Genomic DNA, 12,779 nt, shown 5'->3' with positions numbered 1-12,779 from the left:
ATGCAACCATCATTTTTAGAAGAGAAGAAGCCACAATATGGAAAGATTATTGGATACACTCACCTGTGCATTGTGTTTCTTGGTCTCTGTTTCATTGTTTTAAATTTGTGTTCATGGGTCTTTTAACAGGTGAGGAAAGATTCATACAGGTGCACAGCCATGTTAATTGGCTGTAAGAGATTTAAACTACTGAAAACAGATTGTTATTTATTCAAATAGAATAGTTTGGCTGTATAGGTAAGGGAACAGTTTACTAACAAAGTGAGAAAAAAATGCAATATGACCTTTTCTTTCTTGACATGTTATTATACCCCACAGAGTAATTGGCTGTTCAATTCCTGGACTATAAGTGGGAGCCCAGTGGTTAACATGGTTGAAGAAAGTGTCAGTGTCACATACCTCATTGGCATCAATGCCATTATTGACAGACCATGAAGTCTGGAAACATTCGAGCATTCGCTGTTTCAGCTGCTTGGGAATTCGATGAACACGGATGAAATCCTTCAAATCTTTTGTCCTGGTGTGGTATAAGGACCGTCGGGAATACATTCTCTGGATTATAGCAGTCACATTTCCAAATACTACAGCGTGCATGAGAGCTGTTAAAGGAAAGCACAAAGCAAAGTTCAAAGCAAATCATGTTTCTTTAATACAGCAAATGCTGAGCTAATTGGATCTCAACAAATTTATACTTTTGTATATCTTTACCAGCTTTATGTTGACAGAAGTCGAAAGCATGTCGGTAAGAAATAACATATTCATTTTTTTTGTGTGCTTGTGACATCAAAAATCTACTCTTACTTTCATAATGGGCAAGATGTCTTACCATTTGTGTGTGTAATTGAGCATGTTGATGTGTGAGGAATCTTGCAAGGATTAAATGTTTTGAATTAGAAGCCACAGCTTCCCTGGCAGTGGCTTCAGATTGGTACTTATAAAGGATAGGTTGACAAGTAGTAAGATATCAGCCAGGAGGGTGAGTAATTGGAAAGGATGGTAATCAAGCAGTGACTGTTCAGAAAGGGATGGCAATGGTGAGGGAATAACTGGGAATGAAAGTGAGTGGGACAAGTGCCAAATGGGAATGTGATGACTGGTAGTAGTCTATGGAAGTGAAGTGGATCCAGAAGAAGCTCAACTGTACCTCCTAGCTCCATATTTCGCAAGGCAGTTATAAACTTCGAGCTACTGAGACCAAATTTTGGCTAAATTTAGGACTGAGATTCTCAAATAGAGTTGGTCTGGTCCCAGCTATGTTCAGGTTGGTCTGACTTATTGCCCAACTGTGTAATTATGCTGGTCTTTCGTTTGCATTTATTTCTCAATTCACGCAAAGTCTGAAATGTTGCTCTGAGTCCACTGTACTCTTTGTTATTGCGTGTCATTGTAAAAATAGCCCAAATATTAAATACATCTGTGCCACTTAACAGCCTTTAAATCACTCCATTATTATGTCCTTACGCCTAACACAAATTCAATCATAACATTCTTAATAATACCAGTCAATAGGCTGGGACAGACAATTCTGGTTGAATTCATCACCATGACCAGCATCCCATGTCACTGTTGTTCTATGTTAAAAATCACACAAGACCAGGTTATAGTCCAACAGATTTATTTGGAAGTACAAGTTTTCAGAGCACTGCTCCTTAGCTTGTATTTCCAAATAAACCTGTTGGACTATAACCTGGAGTTGTGTGATTTTTAACTTTGTCCACCCCAGTCCAATACTGGCACCTCCACATCAATGTTGTTATTAGCAGCTACAAGGAGCTGACATGGGTTCCAACACTTCATAATGATTGTTTGTGTAAAAGCCAACCCGCTACGTTTTGCCAATGCAAGTTTCTTGGTCAGACCTGCAAAGCAAGTGTGCAACGAGATCACACTGCCAATACATAGTAGAAATGCTAGGAGGGTAAATGTGGGGTGACAGATGTCAGAGGACAATGTCCATGGAGAAGGAGTGAGTATACAGAGATGGGTAGGAAATGAGAGCTCTTGCTGTCATAGGCCCCCGAATGTGGCAGGATGGGTAGATAAGGTAGTAGACAAACTATTACGCATGAGATACATTTCTTAATTGATGATAAACTGAATACAAGAACAAGCATGCAATGCTGGAACAAATAAAGGTCTTGGTTTGACCACAGCTGGAGTTGCATGTAGAGTTCTAGTTATGCCATTATAATAAGGACATAATTCCTCGAGAGAGCATACAAAGGAAATTTACAAGAATGTTGCCAGGACTGAAGATTGCAGGTGTAAGGAAAGATTGAAAAGGGTAGTGTTGTTTTCCTTAGATCCTGAGGGGCGAATTAAGTGAAATGCAGAAGTGAAAGTAAGGAATTAGTATTCTGGAGCTTTGTGATGTACAGTTGAAATGAAACTCAACTGAAATGAGACTAGAGAAGCATATATCTGAACTCTGTCTAAATCAGCATTAAACCTTTTGTAATTAACACTTTTGAATTTTATTTGAGTGGGAATCAACACCTTAACATGAAAGCAGGTGAGAACACAGTGGGAATGCAAAAATTGGCAAAAGCCCATTTAGCTGCTTTAATTGTCTAAGTTCCTCTCTGGGGTACTGTTTACACTGACATTCTGTGAAAAACTGTTTAGCACGAGGTAACAATTCCATAGAGTGGTAGTAATTTTTACTTCCCTCACTAAAAGCTAATGAAGCATGACTGGAGCATCTACACTCTCACAGATGGTAAAGACTGACATGCGTTGAAATCGTCAAAAGAGTGAAATTAATTGCTGTCTGACTGGAGAACTAATTCCTTAACTGGATATAAGAAAAAAATAATAAAAGAAACTCAATTTATTATAAGCATTCACATCTTACTGAAATGAAAATATAATCTGAGCTTTGGTGACTACTTTAAATATTGTGATCCTTCTCATTTAGTACATATTAAAAAAAAGAAACTGCAGTTAAAGTATATAGTGCATGAAATTAATATGAAGTATTCAATAGCTGGCATATAAATAATGCTGTAAAATAGCTTAAAAGGGAGCCTGCAAGTCCATGGATTGTTTAATAACTTATACAATTAATAAGCTTGATTCAGGATCTTATTATCTTTATGCAGCAATGCCAATTGACAAATCAAACAACAACTAAAGCTTCAGCATTCACAGCAGAGACTATAAACCCAAGCAATATTATTTCATTGCTGACATTTTTACGATGGCTGCAAATAAAAATACTTTTATACTTGATACTCTCCTTCTGGTACTTTAGTTCAACATATAAACAGGAACAGCTGTAGTCTCAGAAAATCATACAGCTCAGGCCAAACCATCCTGACTGTAGATGCTACTATATTCATAGGAGAATTGTTGGAACATAAACCAGAAACAAAACAATTCATATAGCCTTAAATAAATTATTTCTGTGTAACATGAAACCACCATTGTCAATTGATTTCAACCATCATTGCTCAAATTATACATTTTAAGCCAACAGGCTGAGCACTCACGAGCTGCTATCCTAGGGAATTACTTAGACACTGTTGCATTCATACACTCTGACACCTATCCACAAAATATGAAAGAATCAGTCCTCAGTTTGACCTGAGCAGATGCGAATTTTCTCTCCACTCAAGAGCATTAAATTCAAAGTCAATACTTAGAACCTAACTCAGCTGAATGTTTATAATTCCAGGTTGGCATCACTTGAAGAAGAAACCTTTGAAGAAGAAATAGGAATCAAATCTGAATCAAGCCAGTTGAAGATCAAAAACAGGGCCACCCAATTAATTTTGAGAGTTTGGGCAACTTTAATATTTCAGCCTCAGGCCATATTAATTATCGACATCTCATTTACTAATATGTGATGCAATTCTCTTCCTTTAGCTTTTACAAGAAATTTCTGCTCAAGGATTGAAATACTGTTCTGAAATATGCACTAAGTTATGCTTTAACTGCTGCTGAAACGAGCTCGAAAAAAAAGAGACGTAAAAAGCACTTTTTGAAAATTGTTGGAACCTTAGCCAAATACAGAAAAACCTTACTCATCTACCACTGAGTTCCAGCTAGGGCACACAAACAAAAGTTGTGATGGTAGCAATCTTGTGGTAATCTGGAGAAAATAATAAAAGTAAGGTTTGAACAAGAGCTCGTCACCTTTTGATTGAGTTCTTTAAGGCTTCCTACTTTAACAATGAGTTCACCAACTTTAAATCATAACCATCTCCAGCACAGCAACTGGTAACAGGTATCTCACTACCTTCATTGAATTTTTTGAGGAAGTATCCAAGAAGATCGATGAGTGGTAGATGTTATTTACTAGGACTTTGAAAATTGGTTTCCGTTCTGGAGGCATCGTGACCCAGTGCCTGCCAACCATTGTTGTCTCAGGGGTAGCCAGAAGTCCAGCCTGTGAACTCTGCTTGTCCCTCCACAATGCCATTCCTGCTGAATCTTCCCTGCCTTTTTTGTCTTGATTCAAAACTGAGTTCACTTCTTGTGGATAAGGATTGAGTTGAAGTTAAAGTGCCTGAATTGGGGCAAATTTTGATATTTGCTAAACTTATGTTAACTAGATTCAGGGCATTTGGAATTGTTATTTTCTTTATCCTCAGCATTTCTCCTATCAATACTGGGAAGAGAAAACATGCTTACACTGGAAAGTACTGCAAACCTACCTCCAATTAACATGGTGCATATGGAAAAGATCTTTTCAGCATCAGTGTTAGCCGACACATTCCCAAAGCCCACACTGGTTAGGCTGCTGAGTGCAAAGTAGAGTGAAGTGATGTAGGAGCTTCGGATTGAGGGACCACCGAGCAGTTCAAAGCTGGAACTGTTAGCTCCAGTGCTGGAGTTAACAAAGGTGGCCTGGCTCGTGGAGTCCACAGAGTTGGAGGCACTCATTGAAGAAATGGATATGTATGGAGTTCCCAACCTCTTTGCCAATTCATGAAGCCATCCTAGAAGAAATTGGAGGAATGCATATTTATTAAAGTTAATTCTGATGAACATCAGTAGAAATCTATGAAGGAAATAAAGATAATTTGTTCTGGACACTTCCCTTTTTTTTGTATTAGCAGAACATTTTGACTTTCTTATCTAGAGTTCTTCAATTGCACAGTTGCAATTGTTGAAGAATATAATGATAACCCATGGTCTATCACTTGTCTATGTTGCTGCTGCTTTCTGTCTATCTCTCTTTACATTCAGATTAGCTCCACCATTGTGGAGTCTGTAGAGAAGGGATTGGACTTCTCTGCATAGCCACCTGCTGTGGTACCTGGAATAGTAACACAATATTTATAATTTATAAACTTTAAAAAGGAACTTTATAGCTAAAGAAAATCTGTATTGGAGAGCCACATGAGGTGGAGGCCCTCAGTCCAAAGTAATAGAAACAATGATCACATGAGAAATATTTAGAGCTTTTACCCTCTCTCTATCTAAATATCATGGAGTTGAAGTACAGAGAAGCAATATAAGTGCCAGGATTATCCACCTGTGATCTACATTGTCCCCATCAAAATATACTGGGTCGTCTTTTTAAAATATGCATGGAAGGTCCCCGCGGCACTCTAGGGTGCAGTTTTATACGTGCTTGATCCATAAATTTTAATCTTTCTCATATAGGGGAGGATGTTGCTGCCCACGTTTTTGCTCCTGGTTCAAAAACATCCTTTAAATGGGTAATCAGTTCATTATTACAAAAGGTCAAAATATGCTGTGAATTTTATTTTGCACATGCAGTGGCCCAAGCCACATCTCAGATCTGGACCTCTTTGTGGGCCCTCCTTGTGATGATCAGTGGGTTAGTACACTATTTACCAAACATGCCCTTTCCACATAAAGGCCCAAGTTCAAAGTACGGTCAGTTCTTCTATAACGCAAGGTTTGCGTTCTTGAGCAACCCCGCGTTACAGAAAATTCTCACTTTAGAAACAGCATTTATAGTGTTGGCACTGTAATCGCATTACAGCCTACATGTTTTAAAAGTTTGCGTTGTAGAAACAGCATCCCCAATTTGTCAACCGTGTTACAACAAATTCACACTGATGAAACGCACATTATAAAAGAACCACCTGTAGACAGAAACTTTGATCCAAATTCCGTGGGTATTAGTACATTGGAACAGGAGTAGGTCATTTAGCACCTCAAGCTGTTGTGCTATTTAATAAGATGATGGCTGATCTGTGATCTAATTCCGTACACCCTTAGATCACATTAGGCACCTTTGTGTAACAAAAATCTATTAATTTCAGTTCTAAAATTAAAAGCTGATCTAGAATTAATTGCTATTTGCTACCACTCCAGAAAATTTTAGACTATGTGCCCAATCTGTAGCTCTCCAATTGGCATAAATAGCCTCTCTCTACCTCAACTGTCTGTTTCTCTTATTATCATGGAAACTTTATTCAAATTTTAGGGAATAGTTTGTTGCCGGTGTCCAGACATCATTCTAGTGTATGCATGCTGCACTCCCTACAAGGCTCATATATCCATTGTAAGATTTGTATGTATATATTACCCAGGTGTGGGCTAGTATAAATTTAAGTTTGGCTTCAAGCATGTTATGTTGTAATCCTTTATGAAGTCCCATAAAGGCACTTTCGGCCTCCACTGTTTCTAGACTTTCCTCATTTTGAAAGTATACTAATCTATTTTCTTAAGTCCAAAATGAATTACCTTATATTTAGTTATATAGTTTAGCTCAGCTACCTAAGCTATCAATATCTTTTAGTATTTACATGCTTCTATCTACACTATTTACCAGCAATCTATCTTTGTCACTGGTAAAACTGAATATGTGGCTTTCTATCCTCCCATTTATATTACTGACGAATACGGAACAATTGAAGACCCCAGCACACATTCCTTGAAGGACACAACATTCTGCCAATCAATGTTCCTGTTCATTAACCATCTTCTCTGTCTCGTTATGCTCAGCTAATTTTTGAACAAGGCCAAAAATTGTCCTTCAATTCCATGAGCTTCGCTTTTACCTGACAGTCTCTTATGGGAGATCTTACACGCTACTTTCTGTAATCTCAAGTGAACAACATTACAGACTTTCCTGAGTCCAATACTTTTGCCATATCTTCAAAAACGTCAATCAGATTTATCTGTGCATTTCATTTACAAATCTATGCTACTTCTGATCAGCTAAAGATTTTTAAATGTTCAGTCACCTTATCCTTAACTATAGACTCTAAAAATTTCTAACAAATATGCTAGTCTAAGCGCCACCTTTCTTAAAATGCAGAATGACCCATCTAATCTACCGGTTTCAAAAAACGATCTTGAATCAAGAGAATTTTGGAAGATAACAATTATTGCATCTGCTATCTTCTCACCTACTTCAGTTAAAACCCTGAGGTCAACGCCAACTTGGGCTTTGCTGCATTAATGCCATTATTTTTCCATTAATGTGAGTTTGTTTGCATTAATTTGGATGAGGCTGTGTTACTGAAAGAATGATGGTTTCCATGCGATATGAGGCATGCTCTACTGGAAATAATGATCCAAATTAATTATCTTTATTTTCATTGCAACATCACCATTATGTGTTTTCATAGGTACACACTTCTTCCACCCACTTCATTGTTTTCTTGTAAGATTTTTGTCATGAATTTGATATTTCTTAGACCTTCTTTCCATGCTGTCTTTGCTAAGATCTAACTATCTGCTTTGTCACCCTTTGCTGCTCTTTATATCTTTCCTATTCAGGATCTACTACATGTGCAACCTTGTATGATTTTTTCATTTATTTTACATTGTCACTTCTCTCTTAATTGTCCATTCTATCTTTTTTGGTAAACAGAGTTTTGCCATTTTTGATGTTTTTTTTTAAACATCTCATACTCATTCTCAGGTAATTTCCCAGTAACCGATTTACACAGTTTATGGTAGAAGTTTATATTTCATGAAGTCAGTCTCACCTAAGTCTTAGTAGCTGTTTCATATTACTTTCAAACATTATGTCTTAAACATTGATCATATGAAGATCACTACAAGATAAATGTTCATGTGCTGCTAGGTTTTTAACTAAATCTGACTCATTACTCATTATTAAATCTAATATGGCTTACCTTTTGTAGGTTCTTACATATATTGCTTCAGAAAATTGTTCCTACTCACTTAAGAAATTCATTAACTTTGTGAAATGTGCTTCTCCAAATCAATGTAGAAGTTAAAATCCCCCAATAAAACCACCATCAATTTCCTGTGTTTGTTTTGCTTGCTGTTGGGAGGTCACCCTCACTAGCTGGGCTAGAATTTATTCCCCATTCCAAATTTCTTATCAGAAGTTGGTAGTGAGCGATCCTTTTGAACTGCTGCTGTCCATGAGATGTAAGTATACGCACAGTGCCATTAGAAAGGGAATTTCAGAATTTTGAGTAAGTGACAGTGAAGGAATGATGACGTTTAAAATCAGGATTGTGCATGGTTTAGAGGAGAACTTGTGGTTCATGGCATTCTCTTGCTTCTGCTACCCTTGTCCTTCTTGTTGGAGGAGATTGGAAGGTGGTGTTGAAGGTGCCTTGGCTACAGTGCCTCCTGTAGATGGCAAATACTGCTATCACTGTGCACCGGGTGGTGAAGGGAATGGAAGTTTAAGATGGTAGAAGTTATGTTATGTCTTATAGTCAGGAAGTCAGAGACATGCTCATGACATTATCACTGTATCATAACTTATGTCCTGAAAATATAAAGGTTTCCTACTCCATCTTACATCAGATCACTTGAAGCATGATAACTTACTGGAAGCCTACTTTGCTGCTGTAACCTACTAGATCAATATTAGCCCAGAAACCTATATGTCTGAGAACTGTAATGATGACAGTCATCCACCATAAATGTGTATGGATTTTCCAATATCTATGTCTGGTTTCTTATATTATGTGAGATCACAAACATTGCCACAAAAAATAAAACACAATGATCTACAAACACACATCTCTAGATGGGGTGCCAGTCAAGTGAGCTGCTTGATTTTGGATAGCGTTTTGTTTTAAATATGATGGAGTTACACTCCCCCACAGAAGTGGACAGAGTTCCATTACACTCCTGCTTTGAGTGGATGGTGAATAGGCTTTAGAGACTGAAAAGTTGAGTCACTCACCACAGAATTCCCACCTTCCTGAATGTTCTTGTGGAAACAATGTTTTACATGTTTTCTGATATCAGCAGTAAAACAAGCTGCAGCTTTACAAATTACACCAGGGGACATATACACAACATCCATTAAAGTGCCTGTTGACCTTGTTTTCTGTAGGCATATGCAAATTTATCTAGCTTGCATCTTTTTAAAAGGCTCATGGAATCTGCCAATCTCTGCTCCTTTTCCACCTGGGCTAAAGCTTAAGTTTGTAGTCAAGCACAAATAGGTTTATTAGATTATTTAAATTAGAATCCTCCTACCATCTGGTAGGTTTCTTGCTTACCTGGTAAAATATTTAATATCAGAAATATGGGAATTGGGAAATTACTGGAGATATTTTGGATGCTTAAAAAGCTAAAAGTCCCACCAATTATATAGACATAGAAACTAGGCTATTATGCAGAAGAGGCAGGGGTATGCAGTTACATACAACTGCCCTCCCATTCTTTCACCACTTCTCCACTCCATCTCCAGGCAGCTGACCTGAAAGTGCTATCCATTTGATCAGCAGCAATGCCAGAAGGAAAAATAAATGCATGACTATCCATCTTTATTACTTGATCCAGCAACAGATGGTAGCTGTTCACCTACCTTCTGTTATGACTTTAATTATTAATAGCACATCAAATAAACACAATAGGAGACTAGCTCTGCTTGTAATGTCATATACTCACACATAATTTAACAATAAAGAAACATATACAGATCAGAAAGGACAAATCAGAATGTAGACTGTAACATAAAGATCTAAATTGTGAACAGCTGCTATAAATGGAGGTGACTAACATTAACTTTTTTTAAGTCATTCTTTCATGGAACATAGGCATTGCTGGCATGGCTATAACTTAGTACTAATCCTTAACTGTCCTTGGACTGATTGACTTGCTAGGCTATTTCAAAAGATAATTAAGGGCCTAATTAAGGACCAACCACATTGCTGTAGATCAGGCAGGTAAACTTCCTTCCCTAAAGGACATTAATGAATCAGCTAGATTTTTTTACAACCATGGCACCACTACTCAGACTAGCTTTATATTTCATTTAATTGAATTTAATTTAAATTCCACCAGTCGCTGCCTCCCCATAATTAAAGGACAGTTATCCTCCTCAATCAGTTGTGATGTTCTGCTGCTGTTGAGTAAAGGGTGTTTCATACAAGAACCTATGGCTCATCAGGTAGGAGACAATAGTATATCAGCAGGTATTCACATGATGGTGGCAAATCAAATAAGAAGCAGCTGGAAGTCAGAGGTATTTGTTAGATAATAAAAACAATTAACTGATCACCTAGATAGATGGTTTGGCAGCAAATGAGCTACCTATTGTAAACCTTTCTCTGATTTATGAAATAATTTATTCACCAGTTTACCTGATTAAGGGAAAAGGATTGCAATCAATCATTGGGACTAAGGAGAGAATGATTCCACCTTTACTGAAACATCAAGTATTGCTCATGGTTCATGAATCCTTGCACACTCTTTCCCCTACCCACCCCCTCTCTATCCTTTACTATTGGAATATGTCTCTGAAAAGATTGTTCTGTGGAAAGAAAACCGTATTTGCAGGAGGTGTAGTGTAAAAATGAAATTTGCAACTTAATGAGAAGTTAAATTTACTGTATCAATCCTGTTCATATTGGGGTAGGTAGAATCTGTGGAGAGAGCAACACTTAATGGTTTGAGTTCATTTTTCCTTGGAACTGGGTCATTTTGTATCAAAATATTAACTTGTTCTTCTCTCCATAGATGCCGAGTGTTTTCAGTACTTATTTTTGTCAGATTTCTAGCATCTATGTTATTTATTTGCATTTTAATGTTACTAATGTGTCCTGGTCCCAGACAAAGGCCTGTTTCTAATCTAACACAAATGGACAATTCCAGTGAGAAACATGATGTGGATTGCTGTCATTGAGGATTCAATTGAAAACTTTCAGTGTTTGACAGATCAGAGGGAATTTTTCCTTTTGATTAAACCTATATTGTAACTAAATTTTAACAATTTTGGTGTTCATAAGAATTAGAGAGAGGTCAGTAAGAGAACCAGCATATGCGAGGCCTGAGAAAAACAGCCAGTGTAACTCTTTCTTTTCAACAGGGAAGGGAGGCAAAAAAAGTAGGAAACTACAGGCTAGTTTGCTTGACATCTGTGATAGAAAAAATGTTAGTTATTATTAATCATGTTACAACAGATCCCTTGTATAGGTTTAAGGTAACAGGGGAGAGCCAACATGGTTTTGACAAAGGGACAGCATATTTAACTATTTACTGCTGTTCTTTTGGAGAATTGACTTGTGCTGTGGATAAAAGGTGAATGTAATATACCTAAACTTCCAGAAGGCATTTTATAAGGTGACATATAAAGGTCATTGTGCAAAACAGAAGCTCTGATGGAGGGGGTGAAGTATTGGCTGGTAAACGGGAAGCAGACAGTAGGAAATAAGGGTATTTTTCAGGATGGATAGGGAATTGAATGCCAGAGTAAGGAGGTGTGGGATATAGGTAAATTAATGTTACTTCTGCAGTTTTGCAATTCTGCAATTATGATTTCTGATACAAAGTAAATGAACTCGCACCAGTGTGTGGTTGTTTTGGCCGGGAGCTGAGTCAACAAGAATGGAAACTATGTGGAGGAAATATATAATTGTTTTTGTATTAGCTAAAATTGTATGTCAGCATGAAACGTGATTGGAAAACAATGGTAGATATTATGGGCAAATAGATAAGATGTTGTGAGGGGATGAAGTTAGGCCAGATACGCCTAGTAGGTATGAACATCTGTTTCCCACTTTTACAGAGACACAGGAACAAACCCTAATTAAAGAGGTCATAGAGATCAGAGTGGCTTCGGGAGAAGCCCAGATGGAAAGAGTAGATACTGATGAAGAAAGAATATGCCTAACAATGACCTGCAGTGTGATGAGGTCAAACGGCCTTGTGAGGCCAGAAATAAGCATTTTGTCACAGACAAGGCTGGATACGGCAAGAGATAAGCAGGAGTGGTGGGACCATTCTTAGGGAAGTGGAGGATGTAAACAGGGGAGGAAACAATGAAATAAGAAAAAAAATGTAGGAACCAAATTATATAAATATCGAGTATTTGTTGAACTCGGTGTGTTTTGTCCCTGCCTTGTGGACATCACACCCACTTGCAAGTGTAAAATAAATGACACTACTGATTCAGATCTTGTCTCAGACTGAAATTATTGAAGTGTGTGAGCATTGTTTCTCATAGAGGTTATGCTTCAGATATACAGGGCATTGGTGACTCCACATTCAGACTATTCTGTGCAGTACTGATCACTACTTGTAGAAGGATTTTATTGTGTCACTTTTAGTACAGAGAAGGTTTAATAGACTTGCAACTATGAGTAGATTTCCTTGAAATGAAAAGCTAGACAAACCAGGTCTATATCCTCTGGAGTTGAGAAATGTCAGAGCTGACTCAATTGAAACACAACTTTGAGGGGACTTGACTGGGTGCATGTGGAAAGAAAATTTCCTCTTGTGTGATTATCATATCTTAAATATGAGGTCACCCATTTAAGATAGATGAGAGAAAAACATTTCTTTTGAGGGTTGACTGTCTTTGGAATTTCCTTCCTCAAAAGGTAATGGATGCAGATTCTTTCCATTTTTTA

The 12,779-nt window shown here is 37.5% G+C and overlaps 1 protein-coding gene across 1 annotated transcript in view; it reads right to left on the bottom strand.

The window, feature by feature from the left end:
• Positions 1 to 12,779, bottom strand: part of kcnh3 (potassium voltage-gated channel, subfamily H (eag-related), member 3) — a 771,606-nt gene that overhangs the window by 126,564 nt on the left and 632,263 nt on the right. Inside the window, exons 8-9 of the mRNA XM_043692965.2 lie at positions 4,659 to 4,943; positions 400 to 599 (exon numbers count right to left, since the gene is read on the bottom strand). Of these exons, the coding sequence (XP_043548900.1) occupies positions 400 to 599; positions 4,659 to 4,943 (485 nt within the window). The remainder of the gene's footprint in view (positions 1 to 399; positions 600 to 4,658; positions 4,944 to 12,779) is intronic.

This window comes from Chiloscyllium plagiosum, unplaced genomic scaffold (assembly GCF_037043375.1).
Source record: "Chiloscyllium plagiosum isolate Xiang-an unplaced genomic scaffold, Cpla_swu_hap1 HiC_scaffold_7, whole genome shotgun sequence".
Lineage (NCBI taxonomy): Eukaryota > Metazoa > Chordata > Chondrichthyes > Orectolobiformes > Hemiscylliidae > Chiloscyllium > Chiloscyllium plagiosum.
This window is presented reverse-complemented; position numbering and strand designations above follow the sequence as displayed.